The sequence below is a fragment of the Cydia fagiglandana genome, chromosome 6, assembly GCF_963556715.1.
Source record: "Cydia fagiglandana chromosome 6, ilCydFagi1.1, whole genome shotgun sequence".
Lineage (NCBI taxonomy): Eukaryota > Metazoa > Arthropoda > Insecta > Lepidoptera > Tortricidae > Cydia > Cydia fagiglandana.
In genome coordinates, this window is record NC_085937.1 from 18,006,608 (window position 1) to 18,030,913 (window position 24,306).

The 24,306-nt window shown below is 39.4% G+C and overlaps 1 protein-coding gene across 1 annotated transcript in view; it reads left to right on the forward strand.

Moving 5' to 3' along the window:
* The window catches only part of LOC134665526 (serine/threonine-protein kinase 17A), a 298,452-nt gene that overhangs the window by 269,062 nt on the left and 5,084 nt on the right, over positions 1-24,306 (forward strand). The window contains exons 2-3 of the mRNA XM_063522500.1: positions 20,997-21,168; positions 23,265-23,565. Of these exons, the coding sequence (XP_063378570.1) occupies positions 20,997-21,168; positions 23,265-23,565 (473 nt within the window). The remainder of the gene's footprint in view (positions 1-20,996; positions 21,169-23,264; positions 23,566-24,306) is intronic.

Below are 24,306 nucleotides of genomic sequence, written 5' to 3' on the forward strand. Positions count from 1 at the left end.
GACCTTATAACGGTTAAAGCATTTGATAACCCTTAAAGCTGTATAGGGTCGTAGCAAATATACCTTTATATCACTCTTTGCGTATTAATGGTAGTTTTCAGAGCGGTAATGCAGCTTTTAATCAGCCCTAAGCTATATAAATATCACTGAGATCTATTATACAGCTGTAGGACCACGATAGTGCTGTTATAAGTGTCTTAATACGCGCAGAGCGTTAGATAGAACTAAAAGTGATTAGTTATAGAGCTATCTGTGCTACTTGGGTAGGTCCTTCGAGCTTAGACAACACATTAGATGTATAAGTTACTCTGGTTTTTTGTAGCACGACATGGTACCTACTAAACTAACTGCGTTAGCTTGATATATACATAACTATACATCCAGACAAGATTATTACTTATATTGTACATCACTTATATTATAATGGTATGAAGAATGCATTTTTTCCAAGTATATTGGATTGGATATTGACACGAACAGACACAATAGATCGGCCTTGCGCTCTTTTGCGCACAAGCTACGTTTTTTACCCGACACCAACAAAAGGCAGGGTAATGCAAAGGCTTAGTAAACTACGCAGGAAGTAATTCCCTCTTCCGTCTTATTACATTATTACTGATGAAATGTCAAATGCTCAAATGGCCCATTGGATTTATATTGCTGGCAAATCGTTGCTTGACGTAATGACATCCGACAATCATGCCAATTTGATTTATAGTTAGGGCCTGTTCCGACAAGACCAAGTAAATAATCTAATATTTGCAATAATCTGCATAAGTACTTACCGTCGTTGAGAATTATTGGATAGTTGGATACTTTTATTTCAGGATTAGCGTGGAATGATGATTATGAGTTATAAAAATCGGTTCAGCTGTTTACGCGTGATAATCTAACAGACATTACAGACAGTATGACAGAGTTTCTATCGCGTTTATAATATAGGGATTGGACTCTAAATAGGAAAATCCAGCATGTACAAGCCATATGCCGATGCCATATGCAGATTGTTAGACGGATGAATTAAATAAATTGTTGTTAAATCTAGGAGGAAGCATATTAGAATTCTTTTGGCCGTTGGAATATGTTCTTAAATCAAAAATTCCTATTTCTACACTCTTGGGTAGGTTTAGTTAGAAATGCAGGCAATGCAAATCTAATGAAAACCCATTGAGAAACCTCTGTATAAATTAAATATTTCCAAAACCCGCTCAATTGTTTTAAGCAAAGATTGTAGACTATTGCCCATAGTTCTCTAGGTTGAGAAAGATATTATGTCGTATAAATAGTCTGTGAAGATGGGATGTTTCGTGACTTCGTCCAATGCACGTTTTTAAAGCGGATTCCGAGCACCGTGGGAGCGCATTCTTGACTTTTCTCCGCCATTGTGCTTTATCTGGACTGACGACCTTGCCACAGCTTTCTTTGATGCTTTAGTAACTTCAGTTGTGGCAATTTTGTTCCGGAATTTTGAGGTTTAACAACATTTAGGTTAGTACATTCGATCAGTGTGTATTGTGTATTATGTATCCATCAGACACTGCTGCTTCTTTCACAATACCCTTTCTGGGTGAGTGGTGTTTCCATCTTTTTATGATATTTGCATATACCTTTATTGGCTCTGCCTTGTAGTTGTACTAATGTTGGTCTTTCAACGGTTTTAACGATTTTGTGGGTCCCTGAGAGATTGACGAGGTAGAACATTTTGAAAAAGACAAGTTTGAAAAAAAACTTGGTAGACTTACAGTGGGCCAGCTTTTGGCAGTGGGCAATTTTTTGTATAAATCAGAAAATTTAAAAAGGCCTTATTAAATACCGGACAACCTACTGACCTATTCATAGCTCAAAACGCTATTGTTTCTCGTGTGAATCTTGCTCTTTTTAATTAGAAGGAGGCTGCCAATTGAGCAGTAACAACCATCCATTTCAACACTTCCGTTTCTAAGTTAAGTGATTGAACTATACCGACTTAATTAGAACATTTACATGTTGACCCAGAATGAAATATTCTTTCCTTCGCATTGGGGAAATTGATGACTCTAGGTAATAGAAATAGAATAGACATAAATTATTCGTACAAACAGAAAAACATAGAAGGGAAAGTGCCACGAAATGATCTGATCGAGCGCTGATCTTCCGATGAGACCATCCGTTAAAACAATCACGATAAGAACAATCAAACAATGTAAACATAAATAGACCGAATTATATGTTAGTTACTGTATGTAAATTAGATTAAGTTAATGTACGCTTATAGAAAAAATATACAACATAGAGAACATACGTATGTTAGATGAGTTTCGGAGTAATTTAATTACTGTCTAAGATATGTCACGGTGTTTAGAACGTCCAGACTTTTGTCAGGATATTCCATTTTTCATTATGAAAACCCTACTTGAAGATAGGTGTTGCAATAAAGCACACACACCAACTTCACCGACTAGCCAAACGCAAATCTTGTCCATTATTGAACTTTAATAGGTAATCCAGTATAAATACTAATGAAGGCAAAACGACAAAATTCCAACTCCCACGGGATGCAATACGCGGAAGGCTTGATTGATACATTAATGCCTCGTTAGCCAGGCTAAGCAGAGGCTAAGTACGGGCTAAGTATACGCTGAGCGAGTCTCAAAGCCGCCGCGAGGGCGTAAAGGCTTCCGCGGCTGCGCGGTATACTGATGAGTGATGATTGACTTGTTTATTGATTGTATGTAAAAAAATCGTTTCTTTCCGGAAAATATTCACTTGGATACAGTTTTTACTGACCTCCACGCTAGGCAATGCATGTCCCGTTGAGGAGAGATTGCTAATCTTAGAAATCTAGTAAGTAATACAGTAATCTTATAATATCTAGTAATTTAAATAATGCTAATAACGAGTAAGTGACAAGTTTCAATAAAGTTATTACAGACAGAAATATAAGAGAACATAACAAAAGGTAGTACAATAGTTATTGCAAGAAGTCTAACTATAACATGTCTCTAGGCGAGATAACGACTCCATAGAGCGACTTGTCGTACAAGGAAGAGTGGAGGAAACCAGATCGCGCGGCAGATCACCTATGCGCTGGACTGACCAAATAAAATCCGCAATGGGAAACCGCGTATCTCACTGTGCCAGACAGTCTGCCAACAGGGAGAGATGGCGGGAGATCGTGCGAAGAGCTGTGTCCGCCTCTACTACCGATGCGGACGACTCAACGTGACCACGACCGCTCTGTCAAGAGCGATACGACAGAGAAGAAGATAACTAACTCACTGCTAGACTTGAATAAAGTGAAAGAAGAGAAATAAAGACAAAGTAAAATAAAGTGAGTTGTGAGATGGTGTAAACTATTAGATGTTGATGTAAACTCTTTTCCCGGGCGGTTGATAAAGAAGTTGCGCGGTAATTTTTAATGACCGACCGAAGCCGGATTTTTTTCCGAAAACAAAAGCGAAGGTACGGTTTTGTTCTAGTTCCAGCCGATGACCTTCGGCCGAAACATCATTTTTATACCGAAACCGAAGCTTTGGTCGGACACTGCTGATTATACACATCGAACACTACCGAAAGGTTCGGCAATTTTCATTATTTAAGTAGCTTTTAGAAAGAAAATGACTAGTCGCATATCCATAGAACGCGAGGAACTTTCTCTTCCACGATCTCCAGATTTGCCTTCTCCTTTATCAAACAGCTTAACCGTTTGCATTTAGTTCAAAACTGCGTATAATTTCAACTCAACGCATATTTTACCAAGAACATTAGCGTCCTAGGCGGAATCTAGTTATAAATATCAAGTTAATTGTCGATTGTTCTCATATTTATTTACCTGGCGAAGCATTAGAGCTTACAGTTCCGCGATTTGCATTCAGATTTATGCTAATCCTAGAATATCTAGTGGGGGCGATATGGCGGTCTTATATTAGCCTTGTTTAGACCGTAAAACCACCCAACTACCTTTTAGTACTACAGTGCTATAACCGCGAAAATCGAAGTTCGTAAATAGAAAGATGCCCATCTTTCTCCTCTAATTACGCTTTCATTGGAGTAAAAGAGAAAGATCCCCGCAATTTGTGAAATTCGGTTTTGCGGTAGGCCCTCTGCTATGGTCCATAAGTACCTAACGTAAGTAAGGCGACGACACCCTCTCCCGGATCTGTAAAAAGCGTTTTTAGTGATTAATTTCAAGTAACCTCTACCTTCATTTGGTCCTAAATGCGTGTAATCCCGGGACTTTTGTCAGGTTTTTATTTATTATTTCTACCCCTACCAATGTTTCTCTACGGACCAGATCACCGTACACACAATGTAGTGATGGGCGTGACAGGCAAAGGATGCCGTGTCTAGCCATTGTGGCTGTGTCCAGAGCTGATAATTGGCTTTATAAAGCGATGCTCGTTTGTTATTCGACCAGCCTGCATGCGCGAATTTGTTCACAGGTGTCGGAAGTTTTGCTGGAAATATTGTTGGAATACAATGTCTGTGTTCGAGCCACAGGTCTATTAGAATTTATAAGATTGCCTGTCTAAAGTGTGACCAAAATCGGAATGTTGTCAAGTGTAGAAATAACATAATACTTTGAATTAAATGGCCAAATTCAGTCCTTACCTAATCTAATATTTGAAAGGATAAGAATCCATAGAATGATGTTATTAAAGTCGATTAAATGTTCCATATTATGACTGAAGAAAGTGCCTCTACCTGGCCACGGAATTTTGATTTGACAAAATCCCACCCACCCAATTCAAGATTCCGGAAGACCTCAAAATATTCTGGATTTGTAGGCCTTTTCTGTGATAAGATAGGTACAATCGTGGTATGTAATTGACTTGCACGCGCACTCATTTCGAACCTAGAAATTAGTCTGCGCGAACGTTTACTAGGAAACAGGTCAAACCTGCAAAATGCGCAGCTGAAAAACCGAAATGTAGGTATAGTTCCGCTGGCTGAATATTCGGCGGCCGGTTAATTAATTATAGGTCGTTTTTTGATATTCGGGTTTGATAACAACTATCTAGGTATAAACAGAGCGAAGTTAACGATATTTCGCACCTTGCGTTATCGCTAAAAGAAAACAAAACTCGTATACATACATAATAAAAATCGGTATTTAAATATCAAGCGCACGCGCTACACCTGCTTCCTCTTAAAATGGCGGCTTTTAAAATCACAAACCCAGCGCGATTTGCACCTGCCTTTACACCTTTAATAAACAACTTATTAATACCGGACTTTAAAAGGTCTATGTTAGTTTGAAAATCGTAAGGAGATACGCTTTTTAAAATACAATGGCACTTGAGGCTTGCGCTGTATTTTATAATCTATTATTGCGGCTTTTATTAGCCGCGAATATAACAGCTACGTTAATTTCATGTCCTATAGATACTCTAGCGCCATCGCCACTCTGGAGAGATAGCTGGTCACTTTTGCAACTTTTCTTCCATAAGAGATCGATCTCGATTCTTCTCACAATTTCGGCCGAAGACTAAGCTTATTTTTAACCGAGCTGGAAAGCAAGGCGTTTAAAAGCACCTAAACTACTCTTTTAGCAAACGTACTATATTTTATTCTGAAATAGGAAGAGTTAGAATGTTAATTAATCCTATTTGCATGTGTTTCGACGCGGTGGTCTTGTCCAAGCGAGCCTGGCGTGCCTGGCTCGTGTTTGCATTACTTTGTTGCACAACTTACGGTCTGCGGCCATATTTATTTTGACGCTAGTTAAGGTTGGACTTTGCAATTAGAAATACAGTGTAAATCCATGTAGATGGAAGGAATTACCTACAGTAGCCAGGCACTTTATTGCGTAGAAGATTTCCCCTTAAATTTACCACATACCTATACTCTGTATCTTTAGGTAGGAATAACCAACCAAATACAAAACGACCTGGATCTCTCACTGAACGACCTGACTATTTGATCATGTAAGGTTTTCATCTACCCTCAACAACAGGCTTAATTAGCCATTTGAGGGTAGATTTTGTTTACTTTTATTGAAATACCTAAAGATACAGTGTCAAATGTGACGTTTCTTCAAACAAAAACGTCACTTGAGACAATGACACATCTAATCCATATCGTTTCTAGATCTATTAATTGACGTATCTTAAAGTTCGAATCGGGCAGTGACTCATAATTTATGCAATAAATATGTACCTACAAGATTATTAAAAAATAGGTTATGTTCGAAAGTCTTAGGGTCAATGGCACCAAATTATCTTTAACAACAATTTGCTCAAAGAGCTTGCTTGTTAAGAGTTTAACAGTTCTTCTGTCGTCATATTTAAAGTTATAAGTTCTTAAATTGGGCATTTTGCAACCCGCCTTTATACGACATTACGCAGATCTTTTAATTCTTCAATATTGACGATAAATCATCTGTATTAAGAAATGTTGATAGTAATTTGCCAATGTTCTTTGTCTACCTGTAAGCAAATTAGTTCCATCAGTGTCATATTCATTGCCGAACTTTTGACGGATTGCACAGTAGCGCCTTCAATTACGTGTTATATATTACCTTGGTATATAAACCTTATTTAGCCGCAGAACCATTGCGCCACCTTAGATTGGATACTAAACGCTATCTGATATTACGCTAGCGGCGCAGGTTAGAAGATGTAGCGATTATAAACAATAACGAATCTGACTCCCCTAATGAGAACCCCCTAGTGGCGCAGTATTTGGCGAGTTGGAATCAAAAGTAGACCATCATTCCAGTCACTGGACTGGAAGGATTATATCCCAGTGCCGGTTCACATTATTCCAGTAGCATTCCAGCGCTGGATTCGATCACTGGACTGGATTTCCACTGGAATAGATGTGAACTGGGCATTAAGCTGCTGGTAGGCTGTGAAGTTTCGGGGTTGGAAGGTCAGATGGCAGTCGCTTTCGTAAAAACTAGTGCCTACGTCAATTCTTGGCATTAGTTGTCAAGCGAACCCCAGGCTCCGACGAGCCGTGGCAAAATGCCGATTAACGCGAGAAAGAAGAATAAGAAGAAGGATGCTGTGCAGTTTCGATCGCCTGCGTTTGTGGCATGGATCCCCGCGCTATCTGCGCTCGCGCACCGAACAGAGACGCCGTGATTTATTGTTCGCGCGTTCCGTAAACTGGAACATCACGGGACCTTCGATTATCAGATCTTGGTGAATAAACACCATTACGGTGAATAAGCAGCTAGGACACACACACAAGTTAGCGTATTTTTGCGTTGTAATCAGTCAGTCGTGCAAAACGTAGTCTCTTACTGAGCATAAACTCTACCAAGTATCTACACTCAAAAAAAAAGTTTTGGAATAATCCAAGATGGCGGCGGACACGGGAATAGTACATTACTACAGAGGCCGGGACGAAAGGGGTTGCCGGCCGAAGACATATAGACGGCCGAGCGAAGCGAGGCCGGATAGGTCTGAGCGCGGGCAACCCCATTTCCCGCCGAGGTATGTATAGTGCTTTTCTCAAACATGCAATGAAATGAATAAAATAAAAAATCCACGAAACCCAAGTTTTATTTATAGAAAAAACTAAAAGTAAACTATTTACACCCAAAATATAACCAACACGTACCTATATCATTATCACGCGTATGTTTTACACGAGTCGTGTATTTTTACTACCCGTATATTTTCATGTATCTTTGATTTTTTCGCCTTGTATCCGTCTGACTGTCGTTTTCGTCACATAAGTTTACATAGTCTTTCATGTTGATATCATGTTTCACATACATCGTTGCTTTATGCATGGAGTAAATAAGTATAATTTCCACAGTGTTGACGAATTTGTAGTTACATTCATTTAAAATATGCCACAAAACTGTTTCTAATAAACTGTAAGCCATTTTTCTTAGTTTCTCAAATAATAAAATTGCCATAAGCTACCATATACATACTTCGTCTTTGACTTGGCGGCAGAGGCAGCAAGTTATTTAAAATCAATTCTGCTTCCGCTGCCAATTCCAACACCTACGATTACAATTAATATTAATTTCATTATTTCGTCGGAACTCATATTAAAGTCAAAAAATCAACAACGCACCATAAATCCAATAAAACAGAATGAATATTTTTCAACTTTACCTCCATAACAATTAAAAAAATATAACTACGCGTGTTTGAGTAGACCTTTTTACCGCTAACGTTTAAATGAAATATTTTAAATGTTTTTATTTGTGTAGTTAAATTTATAATTTAAAATTATAGAATGTATTTTTTATTTAGTTCATGTTGATTTTATACAAATAAAACCGCAAATTATAGCAAACATTGTTTTTAGTTTTTTTTATAGGCGTAGTGGCAGAGTGTCATTACGAACCATAAAGCAAATACTGCCTCTAGTTTTTTTTAATGGATGAATGCCACGATGCTTTGTCACAAATATCTGTGAAATGAAAATTAAAAAAGAGGACTTTGCCGGCCTAGGCCTGCAAGATGTGTATGAAATTCCATTAACGACCTTTTGTCCTAGCCGCACCTGAAACGTCATACTTCGCAGCTTATTATAAGGAACATAACATCAATATTTCATTGCATGTTTGAGAAAAAGTCTTTCCAAGTAGGTTAAGCGAGCCCGAAGGGCGCGCGAGCTTCAGGCTGCGGGGCCGAATCCCACAAATCACGGATCGAAAATTCACGGAGCTGCTTCGTATTTTAGGACCTGTGATGAATTGATTAACACACCTAGTAATAAAACGGTCATATCACAAGGACACTTTTTTTTAAACTCTCCATACAATAAGATTGTAATGATGACTATCAAGCTACTTATTGTGCCACCCGGCCCCTATACTGAAGACCGGGGTCGTAAAACTTCTCATTCACGCTTACGTGGTCACGGCAAGAGTGAGAGTGATAGTCATAGTGGAAGTTACCTCGAATTGGTCAGTTTATGAGCTTTTATGACTTCCTCTGCACCAGTGGTTACATTAAAGCGTTGATATCAGGGTTACCATATTCCCAGGCGTTACAGTTTTTCCGGACATGTCAGAAATTTTGCAACTTGAAGTAATGTGATAAGTATAAGTATATAGAAAGAAACCTCCAGGATTTAGAATTATGACCTTCAAGAACAGCGTATTCCCATCTTAACGGCCTGCAACCTCTCTGGTGTTGCAGATGTTCATAGGGCACGGTAATTGCTTACCATCGGGCGAGTTTGTTTGCTCATTTTCCTCCCATATCATAAAAAACTTTCCTTCTTCATTCTTGTGTGAATGGATCAAACAATCATAGTCATATCATATTTAAATTTGCCAGTGCTTTGCTTTAGGAGTATGTAGTTGTCCAGAGAAAAAAAAAGAAATGAAAAAAAGAGAAAAAAGAAGAAAGAAGAAGAAAGGAAGAGAAAGAAGAAGAAAAAGAGAGGTGGAAGAAAGAAGAAAAGAGAAGAGGAAAGTAAAAATTGATGGCACCACCTTATACAGACATTCTATTTATTAAAGATTCTATCACATTTCCTCTTGTTTCTTCATATGTAGAAGTCACATAGGGTTAGTCCAAGAAAAGTCTACAACGATTTTGATAGCATACGCAGTGCAAGTGTTATTTACCTATACGTCATCATTTCATAAAAGTTTGACGTTTAAAATAACACTTGCACTACACTGCGTGTGCTATTAAAATCGTTGCAGACGTATTTTGGCCTAACTCTATAAATGTGACATGGAAAAAATTACAGTGTCCAAAAATTAATATTTTTTCAGGCTTTTGTTACTGGTAACGTGGTAACCCTAGATTAAGGGCCGGGAATCGAACCGCGGACTCTGCAAATAGACCATAAAGGTTAACGACTCGGTCGATGGAGATTTGATTGAAACGAATCAATACTCGCACCCCGTCTCTGCTGCGGCTATTTCTAGAGCTTTTATGATTTTTCTTCATAACCTGTCCTGGTTTTACCTATATTACGGTATTTAACATTTCCTCGACCAGAAACTTCACTTTTGACACTGACAGATATCCATGATCTAATCATAACCATTTTTTAATTAGATTACGCCTGTAACGTAATTTTACATAATATATACCTACCGTTATACCGTTTCCTATAGTCTCAAGTTTGAGACGTTACTGTACCTAGTTTGTATATATGTACATATAACTACGTGACTACGTAGTCAAAAGTCACTGCGAAACAGAGGTGGCAAATCACTGATAAATAATAATTTAGTAAATTTTAGTACCATTTCACTATTATATATGGTTAGATTAGACACATACATGTAGGCAGGCCTTATTTACTGGCATTAAAACTAATAAATAAGCCCAGCTGGTCGAAGGCCGCGCATCTCACTGTTTATAGCAATTAAGCCTCGGCAAGGTCGTCCCGTTTCGATCTCCTTATCCACACATATTCACAATAAAGAGTTATATTGCAGTATTGTGACTTTAGATAAACGCCCGACACTATAGTCGCACCAATAAAAGTCTGCAGCGGATTTGATAGCCCACGCAATGTAAGTGTTATTTATACGTCATAATTTCATAGAAGTTTGACGTTTAAAATGACACTTACACTGCGTGGGCTATCAAAATTGCTGCAGACTTTTTACGGTCTAACTCTAACACCTAACGCTTAACTGAATCACAGCGAAAATTTCATGAGCTTTTGTTATCTATAAGAATTCTGAATTATAATTAAAGCTATAACGGCGGCCAAAAACTATTTGACAAAATAAGTCAAACTTTGGAAAACTTCGCGGGTCCTGCTGCGCCCAGATGGGTAAATTATTTAGCAACGAATGTTCAGAACGACGCACAAAGATCATTTAAGGAATCTTAACTACAACCAAACACACATTATGTCTTCTTTCAACCGATATAGGGGAAGATTAAGAGGTTTAATTAGATCTGGCTTTGTTCTGAGATACAGATGGAGTGCATCATTATTTTCTATCGCATTTTCACGGAAACGTACGAACGTGTCTTGCTATTTCAGTCAGTCTCGGTACAAAAAGTACTGAGGTTAACTGCATGGAGTAGCTTGACAAATACGAACGATTCCGAGAAAATACGATGGAAAACAATTACATATGTATCTGTAGAGTACTATTTTCGATGTTCGCAAACTGCCGATAATATCTACATTAGGGCGTCACAGCATGACACTCGCATGCAACCAAATCGGGCATCAAATATGATTATTCCACATTGGTTTCTAAGCGATGCCTTTTTAGATCTGACGCCGGCGCCAGCTTTGACTGCTAAATAAATTAACAACTATTGTTATTTCTTCTATAATACATACATGCACTTATTATACTCTCCAACCAAGCGGATTCTAGGCGCTCCAAATTAAAAGAAGCTACAATAATGGGTTTACTCCACAATTTTCGCTTTCTATTCAAATTACGATATCTGCTTATTATTACCTACAGAGTCCTTATAGCCACATTCCGCCTCCATTTATCATCTATCCCTTAGCTATCAGATCGCAAAGCCCAAGCGAAAAGAAATAATGTATCGGGATGACACATGCTACGAAAAGTCATGTGACTATTTCTATACATTATTTAACTTTCGATTGTTGACGTTTTCTATCAACGATTGTCATCTTGGCTGCCCCCTAGGTACTGGTTCAATTCCCGCTTCCAAGATATAACCTAATCAAATTACATTAGTACCAAACATCGACTCTGCGACGTATAACCAATTCTTTTGCGAACAGCATTTCTAGTCTAGTCTAGTGATGTTTAGCGAACTCATAAACAATTTTTCCCCACACCATTCATACGGCTCGGCTACCGTGTATATCCGAGAACGCCGCTTGCGCAAGCGCAGTTCGCTGACCGGCTAAAACCGTCCTTGGCAGTGAGGTTGCGCAACGTAATCGATGGTTGATGCGGCCGACGTAATCGATGGTCGATGCGGCCGATAACTCGCTCCGTGTCGAGATTTGGTTCCCATGTGACGTAACGGGCTGATAAGCGAATGACTGAATGAGAGTGAAAATAACGATGTGGTGTTACGAATAGTTTTAGTTTTTGGTGTTCCGAAGCAGCATACCTACTCTGCTTTACTTACACGCGTTTACCCTAAAGAAGTTAAAATGTACCTACATACGGTAATCGATGGATTCTTATCATTCATAAATAGGGAACTATCCTATAACTAGGAGGGTAATATGAATTTTTGACAGATGATGTCAATGTTTTGGATTTAGACCAAGATTATACGTTCGATAATAAATGCATTTACATATAATATAAATTGTACCTACATGGCTGGCTTAGCTAAATCCCGTACGAAAAGAAGAAAGATAAATAGATAAAATATCTCTGGGTAGGGCATTTGATATTGTACCTATGCACCTTTTAACGCATTTTTTTACCATTGCAAGAATACCGTAATCATCAAAAATTCGAACGTTTCTGTTAAATCAACATAAAGATAAAATCTTTCTGTTTCTTGTGCCCTATGCTAAGAAATGCTTGGTACAGTCACCTGCAATAATATGTTACTCTTCAAAGGCCGCAAAAATATGTGACATGCTCTTATGGCTCTACGAATAAGATCGTGTCAGATATTTTTGCGGTCTTCGTTGTTCAACATATTATTGCAGGTGACTGTACATTACTTTCTTTCTTATCCATCACGCATATATGAATTGAATACTGTCATCATCATCCTGGCGTCAATCCCGGCTGTGCCCCCGCGCGGGGCGCGAGGACCCGGGGTCCGCCTTCCGACTCCTTCGTGACCACTTTGCCCGATCTTCGGCATCCCTGGTAGTGAGTCCGTTGGCACGCATGTCCTCCTTGACGACATCAAGCCATCGCTTCTTGGGCCGGCCTCTTCTTCCCGTACCGGGAGGAGGCGGCATGGCCAGGCATTTGTTACCCACGTAACTTGCCGGTCTGCGCGAGACGTGGCCATACCAACAAAGGCGACACTCTTGCAGTTTGTCTGCGATGATGAATTGAATACTGTATAAGTGGTATAACTGAACGAACGGGCGGGCGCACTCAACTTGAAATACATTTCTGGGATGAGCGCGGCGTCGAAAGTGAACGCTTTCGATGCACATAATGCATTAATTTATTGGTTTTTGCTTACAATCGAGCGTTTTATAATCCAACCGATGCATCTGTAAAAACTACAAGATGTTTTTTTGTATTTTAGTAGTCGTTTTTGTACCTTTCCACAGTACTAACAAGAAATAAGTATAATCTGTTTATACACTTTTTATGACCCGATGTTTTAGTAGTAGAACTTAATGTTGTACTCTCCCGTATTGTGTTTTATAACCAATTACAAATATAACAGCAGGCACCTAATCATTCAATCATAAGCTCTTTGCTTAAGTAATAAACAAAAATGTCGATTACATCATTCCTAGCCGAATCATCATTTCAATATTTTCAATGATTAAAAACGCCGACTTCAATCATTCGCCGCAATCATGATTACAACTGCTCGGATTTATCACGTGATGATTGTGATTTATATGATTTATATCATTGTCGGAGCGCCTCGAGCGGTTTTATATGAAAAAATGACCGTTTTATCAACATCCAGAGCTCGCATATTCATGAGGCTGACGGCTATCGTAAATAATACTTGCGCTTCGCTTCCAATTGCTCTGGCTAGGGTAGTTCTATCTAGATCCCGGTGTTTGCGGGACTTTTATCGACGGAGTGCTACGGTTTTTACGAGATACCGCAAAACCGTATTTATACAACCAAGAAAGGGTCTATCATATTGTATTTTTAGTGTATTTTATTAGAAGTTTCCAATCACACAGGCTTCCAGACAAAACATTATTTCAGGGAAGTTATAAGTATAATTGTTTTGTATTGGATCTGGCATTTGTTATTTTATTTGGATGCGAAGTAACTGACAAGTCTTGGATTACGAAATATGGTCCTACAGAATATCTATAGATTCCTATAAAATATACCTATTTCCACTTGACCTATTTAAGGCCTGACTAGTTAAGCCTTCTGTAAAATTACATTCCTCTTACCAAACCTCATCTGCCAGCATGAGTTGCGTTCTCGCGCGCGACTCCTTACATTTATCTCGACTTCACGCATGACCTCGCGCGCGTGAATGCTGCTCATGCCAGCCGGTCTGATCCCGCGATTCCCGATACACCGGGATCTTCGCGTTGTGATTAATGCCATCCCTAGCCCCGACCACACAGACTGTGATAAACTTAAGCAATTACACTTGAGTATACAGTGACTGCCACCATTTGATATTGTTCAGTTTAAATAGTTACGGACAGCTACTTGCTGATAAGTGGGTACATCGTTATGATTAGTTGGTTTTATCCTAGCTGTTTTATCAAATGGTAATGCGGGAGTGAATACATATTACATATTGCCAACGAATATGTATTTCTCCATGATCCGTTTAATGTTTGATAAGTAATATGTTATGGTCTTATCAGCCTTATGAGTAATAATGTTCAATCGTTTAATAACAAACCTGTAAGTACATGAGGGGTTTATTTTGCTTGGGGCATGAGAAACAGTATGAAGATTTCCTACAAGTATTTCTGTTGCCCCAATGTTTCTCTTAACTTAACTCATCTACCTTTATTCCATCTTTTATCTTATGAGTCATAACTTATGACTAAGTACCAATTAAAAAAAAAACTAACAATCTTACCAATATAAAAGATACAAAGTACTCAGTTTATTTTGCTTCTTGGATGTATGTAAATTGTACTTTATACATGTAATTTTATTTTTTACATGTATTTTAACTTTGATTTTAGTCAACTTGTAGCTTAACAAACTATAACAAGGTAACATCCAATGACGTATTAACGCCATACCATAAAATGAATAATTATGTACTGGTCATATTTTCAACCGATCAAGCATCTATACGGACTGAATCAAGACATGGAATTGAACTTTTGGCCTTGATGCTGGCAAAATTGTCCCAATGGACAGAAGCCATAAGAACTAAAAACTGAACTGAACTACTGGTTATATTATTTATTTATTTTATTTATTTTAACAATATATTTACACGGCATTACAGACAAGCCAATACACCGAGAAATTAAACATTGCAACACACACAGTATACAAACACATGAAATATATAAGGTGACATTAAACGTAAATGCTGGACAGCCTGTCATCCATCATCTCGCAGAACTTCAGACATTCACGGCACACAGTCGCCCATCTCCAAGCAAACAAGTCACATTCAGGTGCCGATGTCAGGAGCGCATTGAGCAGCGTCAGCGCACGATAGAGCGGCGAATTCCTATGCGACACCGTGCGCGCCGCCGGCACTGCAAGCAGTGGACGCGCTCGCGGCCTCAAAGTGATTTTTGGCAAGTCAGGCACATACAGCCGTAAAACTCGAGCCACAATGCAAAATCGAATATAGCAAAAGGGAAGAAGTAATACAACATAGTTACAGTGTGAGTAGATAATCATGTCACAATCTTGGGACATTACAAATTAAGCAACAGTAGTTTCCTACTGTACGTTACACAATTTAAGTGTATCTCAGAGGCTCCAAGATGCTCGTTGATAAATTGCTAGGCCATTGTTTAGGTACAAATGGACGCCCGATCGGTGAGAGGAGATTCCTATCTCTAAACGTCTTTATGCTCCTAATATCTGATAACAAAAAGAAGATAAGTTCCAATGAAATCAATGGTTACTAACGACGTTTTAGAATTCAAAAGTAAAGTGTTCCATTTAAACACGGTTTATAGCATTTCTCAATTATAAAATAACGAATAAAAAGCAGTAATCTATAATAGCATTTTTTGCAATTCGATAAACGCTTTGGACGTATCAGTACGCAATGCAATTATGTTAGGTAAGCTGTTGCAAATTCTGGGCGAGATTTAGGCTTACGTACTCGTAGACGATCGTGTGATAAGGTTCTGTATTGTGACGGAACTGACGCAATTGAAGATCTTGGAACTATCTCATTGTAAGTGTTGTTACCGTTTGTTTATGTTTACGCTAAAATAAGACCTCCTTACTATGGCCCAAGTGGCCCAAGTGGGGACTATAGCCCAAGCCCTCTCGCGCATGAGAGGAGGCCTGTGCTCAGCAGTGGGACGTATATAGGCTGAAACGATGATGATGATGAAGACCTCCTTAGCCTAGTCGGAAGTTATCCTGCCTACGAAGTAAATCTGATGCAAATCCTGGTACGGGTATTTATTTGTGCAAATTTTCTGGCTATGTGCAGGAGACGAATTATTTCGATGTATGAGTACGCCAGAACAATAGTTTTGTTAATCGCTGGAGTAGAAAAATATTGTAAGGCGTTCTTGACAAAAATCAATGTTCGCGGAAAACCTTTACTTAATATGTAAAACCACAATCCATTCACATTTTTGGATCAAGATATGTTCGACTGGTTCACAAACGAACTTGAATGATTGCAAGGCGTTCATAAAAAAACTCGGAATATCGCGAGCGGCACAATTGAGAATAAACAGCATCCCTGTTGCCGGTCGCTCCAGAAAAAAAAAACCGGTACGGCCCTATTCAGAGTTAGTCATCCCGAAAACTGTAGCAGTCATGTCTTCTGTCCTTTGTAGATATGATGGGTGTAAGCAGGATGATGCAGAGATTGGGTTTGGAATTGGCCAGCAGATGGCAAGCAGGTGCTAGCGATTCGCCGAATTTTGGTGGTTCTGGCAGGCGGCATACTGCCTGGGGCATTAACATTTATAACTTCAAAGATCTCTACTTTCTTGTCTACAAAATTGTACCTTATTCCATTGTGATAAGGCGATAAATGTGTACATAATTTTGACGTTGCCCGTGTAATCAGGCAAAAATCCGGTTCAGAGATGATGCGAATCTGTTGTTTCTTGTGTCTTAGAAATCTGCAATGTTTTTAGGTATTCCTTTACAATGTTGCAACATCAAGTTAACGAATAAGGATAAAATTGGTGATATGACAGCTTTTAGCCAGGATTTAACTTCGTTTTTTAGGTACTTATTAGCAGTCCGTTCGCTCGTTTAATAGGTAATTCAAACATTTAACAAATTACCTTAGTAGTAGCAACGGTTAAATTTTTTCCGATTACCTATACAGGGTGATTCATGAGACGTGAGCAGGACTAATCCTGCACACCCAGTAACTGATAATTGATCGATCACCGTCGTATTTAGGTAAAACAACCACACTTTTTCCTGTTTTTTAACTTTTTGGTGAGCGCAAATTTCATTCTCTACAATCATGGTCACCCTACAAGACCTAATTAATAAACATAAAACCTCTTTAACCGTAATGACAGCATTATGATTACAAAGAAAATAAACTGTCAAACTTGAGTGAGATACGAGTTTTCAAAAGTAACCAGACCGTGATGACATTCAATTTGACACAGAAATCGGTAGTTTAGTATTCTAATTGTAGGATGACCATTAATGTCGTAAATAAATTAATAACTTTTTTTTTCAACACGACTAGAAAATTAACGTTAACCTCACTAATACTGATACGAAACAGTTGCTTATTAATTACGAAATGCGCAGTATTAGTCCTGCTCACGTCTCCTGAATCACCCTGTATATTTTACGTGTAGGTGTTCATTGAGGCCAAAATCCCTGGCTCTGAACCAACTTTAACTCCTCACCCTTTTATACGAACTCTGATCCCGCGTTACCTTTGAGAAATTCCTTTTTACCACATCCGGGTCTCGTGGCCTACATATTTCTAGGGCAGAAGTCTATCGATTTTGTCTGAAGGGCCCGCCCTTATATGGTTAGAATCAGCGTTCAGTTAATATTGATGAATATCAGTGGAATTACCGCTGTAGAATATGTACCAAATTATAACTGTACCCAAACTAAGCTGATTATGATGCTACTAATCAGTGCCGGATTTACCACTAGGCTGAGTAGGCTGAAGCCTAGGGCGGCAGATTTTAAGGGCGGCAAATTTGGGTCAAAAATATTTTATTTGCTGTTCAGATAGGGTTGACCAGAATTTTATCGATTTTGCTGCCCTCTGTCATGTCAAGACCCTTGATACAGACGTTCGGGCGGGCAACAAAAGTGATCCTATATGGGTTCCGTTTTGAAGTACGGAACCCTAAAAATGTACGATTTTCTATCAAATTGAGCTATTTCTATCGAAAAAATTTCGCGCTCGCTACGCTCGCGTTTACATTTACGTACATTACTTATCAAATCGAAGTGGATATGGGCGGCAAAATCGGCATAGCCTACGGGCGGCAAATGTCTAAATCCGGCACTGCTACTAATTGTAATTTTTACCAAATAAAAATACATCATCTGTGAAAATTTCAACTGTCTAGCCTAGCTAACACGGTTCATAAGATACAGCCTAGACGGACAGTGGAGTCTTAGTAATAGGGTCCCGTCTTTACCCTTTGGGTACGGAACCCTTATAAAATTAAGTCCAAGATTGGATGCATTCCAAAACACTACAATACTTCACATAACTTCATCCTACAGCCGTTAAACACAACTACCCTTACGTAACCGAGGGCGGTGACCGGGTCAGTAAACCGGTACGGGGTTGCGGGGTGACTGGGGTTCCATTGTACGCCCCCGCGCTGGCATTGGCCTCTTTACCGTACACGTGGTTAACCCCACTTACTTATTTAAGTTCTTCGAGTGTTGTTTAACCGCCGTTATGTTTATAGTTTTACATTCTTTGTGTAGATGGAGTTAGCTATTTTGTACTAGTGGCTATATGCTAATGTTTGTATACTGTCCATTGTCCATATCCTTATCATTAAAGGTAATGTCTTAATCAATCGATTCGATTATATGGCCCTCGCTAATTTTTAATCGACTTTTAAACACCACATAACAACAATACATAAAATGGACTCAAGTTAGGCTTTGAAAATGTTAAATTTATCGATTATCCTTTTCTAGTTGAAATTAATCTATTTCTCTTCAATGAGGTGTATGCCCATGTTAACGTCTTTTCTCCAATGCATAGTTAAAGTAGGTACATATATACTTACTCGAAAGTCTCGAAACACATAGATACAAGCAAACTCGTACCTAATAATAAGTAATATTTTCCTCTGTACAGAGGAAAATATTATTAGTCGCGTGTCCATTTGTCCCCAACTCCAATTTCGAGCTGTCACACTCGTCGGCTAGGTTGATTTATCCCGGTGGCGAAGTTCCCACTTTTCCCAGCATTCCCCGCGCACGCGCGTTGACAGCTGCCCGCGGCGCGGCGCCGGCGCCGGCGCCGAAGTCCTAAACTAGGTAAACTAGGCAAGGTAGATTAGATAGGTAATTTGAAACCGACCATTCGTAATTTAAAATGGAAACTGTCATTTATATTTCAGTAGCCTCTGTACCGCGTAAACAACTCGTTAGATTCCGTCTAAGTTAACTTTGCCCTGATTTGAATGGAACAAAGTGAGAGAGTGTCATTATAAAAGTCATATTTTCATAGAATGTACCTTGTACCGAATGTACATTTCTAAGAAAAAAAGCGCTGGTGGCCTAGCGGTAAGAGCGTGCGATGCGACTTTCAATCCGCAGGTCGCGGGATACAAACTCCGGCTCGTACCAATGAATTTTTCGGAACTTATGTACGAAATTTCTTTTGATATTTACCAGTCGCTTTTCGGTGAAGGAAAACATCGTGAGGAAACCGGACTATTTAATTCCAATAAGGCCTAGTTTACCCTCTGGGTTGGAAGGATGGCAGTCACTTTCGTAAAAACTAGTGCCCACGCCAATTCCTGGGATTAGTTGTCAAGCGGACCCCAGGCTTCCACGAGCCGTGGCAAAATGCCGGGATAACGCGAGGAAGAAGAAGAACTACCAAAATTTCTAAGAATCCTTAGTAATTGTTCGCATTTCCTTTCCCATCACACCAAAGTATACCAGCAAATTATCTCTCACATATAGGTAGTCACAGTTACTTAGTTAATTTCCATTAAACAACTAGAAAATGATCTACAACGCTCTATATGCCCTTTTAATTCAATTACTTAGCGATAAAGCACCGCATAAACTAGTCCAGCGTCCTTTGGCCAACCTCATTTCCTACCACCCTGTTTATTCAAAAACGTCTGGATTTCATACTAATTTGCTGGCACTTACGACCTTTGTTTTTAGAGCGATCTTAATGAAGAACGCAGTACTAGCCGTCATAAATATGTACATAATAATAGACCGTATTTCAAAGCTAATAAGGTGTATATATGTTTACATATTTATGATATAGCTCTTGTAAGTTGCGTATATCGCAAGGGCAGTGTCGCCATGTTGGGGTGGATTGTTTATCGCCATTTTAGGCGGGTGACTCACGCGTCGATATTCTAAACATTTCTCGGTCTTTAATTGGAACGATTTCCCGAGCGGGGTCGCGTTTCGCTAAGGCTATTGGAATGCTGGTTTGAGCTGAAATGAGCTATATAAATTGCTATCATCAATTGATAATACATAAACTTTATTTCAAAGACCTAAAGTTCATTTTCAGTTAAAAATTGCTGTTAGTACAATAAAACAAATTATGTCGATCACTAATATGGTTTGGAATGTAAATTGAAATATAAATATTATACAAGTCGGAATAAATATGTCAATACTTGCCCGATAAACTCCAAATACTTTCCTTACATAAATTCAATCAATGTAACACAACTTTGTTATATGTATGTTTTGCGCAATAAATATGCCAGAGGCTGATAATAATATGGTTCGTGTACATAGTTTCATTTAAATTGGGATGTAATATTATGCAACTGGGTTAAATGTTTGGCAAATGAATCAAACGGAAACAGCATTATACACGTAACTGCGGTAATTAGAATGTCTGGAACATGCCCAGAATTTAGTGTTAAATGATGTGTTGAAAATTTAACGTGTCAGTTCGTGGAATGGCTGGTTACAGTAGCTGTCGTTACTTGTAATATAAACGTGCCGATAGATGTGTCAAGTAAACTAGGTACTTACTTATGATATTCAATTTAATTTATGAGTAGAATAAATATAAAATGCCCTTTACTCTTTAAATTTAAGAATCGTCATGTTAGAACCCTAAAAACGAATGCTAATAATGAACCGTCTCTTTCAGGGGCAAGTTCGCATCAGTCCGCAAGATCCGGCACCTGGTCTCCGGCGAGGAGTACGCAGCCAAGTTCATCCGCAAACGGAGACGCGCCGCCGACAGCTCCAGGGAGATACAACACGAGGTCGCTGTTCTAGCGCTGTGCGCGGGCTGCACGCGCGTCGTCAGATTACATGAGGTAAGGGACATTTCGACCCATTCATGACGTGTCCCAGATCATCCGCAAGCGGAGACGCGCCGCCGACAGCTCCAGGGAGATACAACACGAGGTCGCTGTTCTAGCGCTGTGCGCGGGCTGCACGCGCGTCGTCAGATTACATGAGGTAAGGGACATTTTGACCCGTTCATGTGTCATGTGACGTGTCCCAGATCATCTGCAAACGAAGACGCGCAGCTGACAGGGAGATACAACACGAGGTCGCTGTTCTAGCGCTGTGCGCGGGCTGCACGCGCGTCGTCAGATTACATGAGGTAAGGGACATTTTGACCCGTTCATGTGTCATGTGACGTGTCCCAGATCATCTGCAAACGAAGACGCACAGCTGACAGGGAGATACAACACGAGGTCGCTGTTCTAGCGTTATGCGCCGGATGCACGCGCGTCGTCAGACTACATGAGGTAAGGGACATTTTGACCCCTTTATGACGTGCCTCAGATCATCTGTAAACGAAGACGCGCAGCTGACAGGGAGATACAACATGAGGTCGCTGTTCTAGGGTCAATTTTCAAATAGGCATTTTTTGCTGTCCCACGGTTAAAACTCGAAGTCCATAGGACTAAAAGACTGGGTATGTATATATTTTCATTCAGTGTATTTATAAGCTTTAAAAATCATGCACAACTGTACCAAAAATATTATTTGGTCCTGACCAAATCGCATTTGAAGTTCCAAAAATGGCGAAATTTGCCGTTTTCCGCGTGTCCCAGTGGCGGCACCGCGCAATAAAAAAAATCATAACTTTGGATGTAGGCAACGTATTATGAACAACTTTGTATTTATATAAAGAGCATTTTCTAGAGAATTGATTTAATCATATTGATAAATTAATGCGTTATTTAATAAAACAAGGGAAGCGTTTTTATCGCTGTCCCGCGCGGCACCTGTTTTGTTATGACTTAAATATACCCCCTTTAATCTTCTTTGTCTATTGAATAACGGTTAGATTAAATTTACAACGCAATAGTGCGGTTAGTTGCGCATCGATTGACATCAAATGTAAACCCGGAAACAGTTTAATTTATTTAAAAACAGATAAAAATCTCTTTCGATATATTTTGGTACGACTACAACGACATTTGTATGGACTCTGAATACGTTGGTACATAGTTGGAATAAAAATGTTTCTTTTATAATAATAGTTGCAAATATAGTGTTAAAATATATAGTAAAATAAATAAGTGAATCTGTTGTATTGTGTAGGAAATATCGCTAAAAAATATTATTGGCGACATGTCGCGACATTTGTATGGCGACATTTATACGGCTATTTTGACCGTATAAATGTCGATTGTGGCATACAAATGTCGACATAGTGCCATACAGATGTCGAGAAGGTGTTATACATATGTCGTCAGGGTCTTATAAATGCAACAAAAATAATAAATAGTGGCATATACATGTTGATACTGCCATATAATGTAGAAAAAATGCCGTATAAATGTCAAAAGCGCCTTACAAATGGCTAAATAGTGTCATACAAATGTCGATCTTTAAACGTCCATATCTAGCTAACTATAAAAAGTACAGAGGTGCCTCCTACAGTATATTTTTTGTTGTTAAGAACCCTTCCTAAAACGATGATTATAAATCAGATTATTCAAAAATAAAAAAATTGCCATACAAATGTCGAAAAAGACCCTCTTCAAAAATTGACCCTCTAGCGCTGTGCGCGGGTTGCACTCGCGTCGTCAGATTGCATGAGGTAAGGATACTTCATCTGTTCAGTCAAACGAAGTGTTAGTTTGTCAAACGAAGATGCGCAACTGACAGTTCCAGGGAGATACAACATGAGGTCGCTGTCTTAGCGCTGTGCACGGGTTGCACTCGCGTCGTCAGATTGCATGAGGACGGTCCTTCCATAGTTTCCTGTACCTACACTGTACAAGATCATATGAATCAGCAAACGTGTTAAACAAGGCTTTATCCGTGTTTTGTTGTTCGTAAGCTTGTTGTGCTGGTGGTTTGTCGTTTGTAAGAACATGACATTATTCTGTCTTTGCCAACGCCGTAATTCCTAAATGCCCATCATTAAACCACCATTCAACGCTTTCAGGTCTACGAGACCCGATCCGAAGTGGCCATAGTCCTGGAGCTATGCGCAGGCGGCGAGCTCCAACGTCTCCTAGATGAAGAGGAGCGTCTCTCCGAAGGCGCCGCGCGCCGGGCGCTCCGCCACGTCCTGGAAGGCCTGGCACATCTACACGCACGTCGCATCGCACACTTGGACTTGAAACCACAGAATCTGCTCCTCACTGGAGGGGGGGAGGAGCTACTTATTTGCGACTTCGGAATCAGTCGGGCTATCCAGTCCGGAGCGCATGTTAGAGAGATTTTGGGCACGAGGGATTATGTTGGTAAGTTGAAGTTAATTAAGGTCTTTGGGGGTTTATGATTCGGATATTTACCTACATACAAAAGAACCGTATCTTTAAGTAGTTTCTCATTTGTTCGGATATGCCTTCCTGTTATTATTGTTGAGGAGGTAAATTTATGTGGCTTTTAGAAAGCCAGGATATTGACTTATCGCTTGTCCAGATGCAAATATTTCAATTATATTGCCACTATCACTTCACCGAACGAACTTTCAATTCGAAAATCGGTACAATCCCATCCAGCCGATCAATTCTACCCTGTTGGTGACAAATCTCGCTCCAATTACACTTCTTAATTACATTTCTCGATGACGACGCCTCGCTGAGTTACGCGGCGGTCGCACGCGATTGCGACATACAATCTAGTCTAGATGGAGTTATTAATAAGTCTGTAAAATTCTGGGGTAGAAAGTTCACGCGTGCCTGCTCTGATTGGACAATTTTATGGCTTTATCAGTTTTATTGCACTTGTCTTAACGTCTTTTGTTGAAGTAATCGTGCAGGAATGCACTTAATATCATGTTTTGTGCCTAATGCAGCACATATCTTTTATTTTATGCTGCAGTTGCGTTGCCACCCGTATTATCTGTATTCTACGTGCGTAACTAACATCGATAAGAATATACACACACCGTGGCAAAATGTGGGCTTTCGTAGGCCCAAAGCATTGTTGCGACACAATGTTTGACGGATAGCCAGTATAGCCACTTGAATAAAACTAAA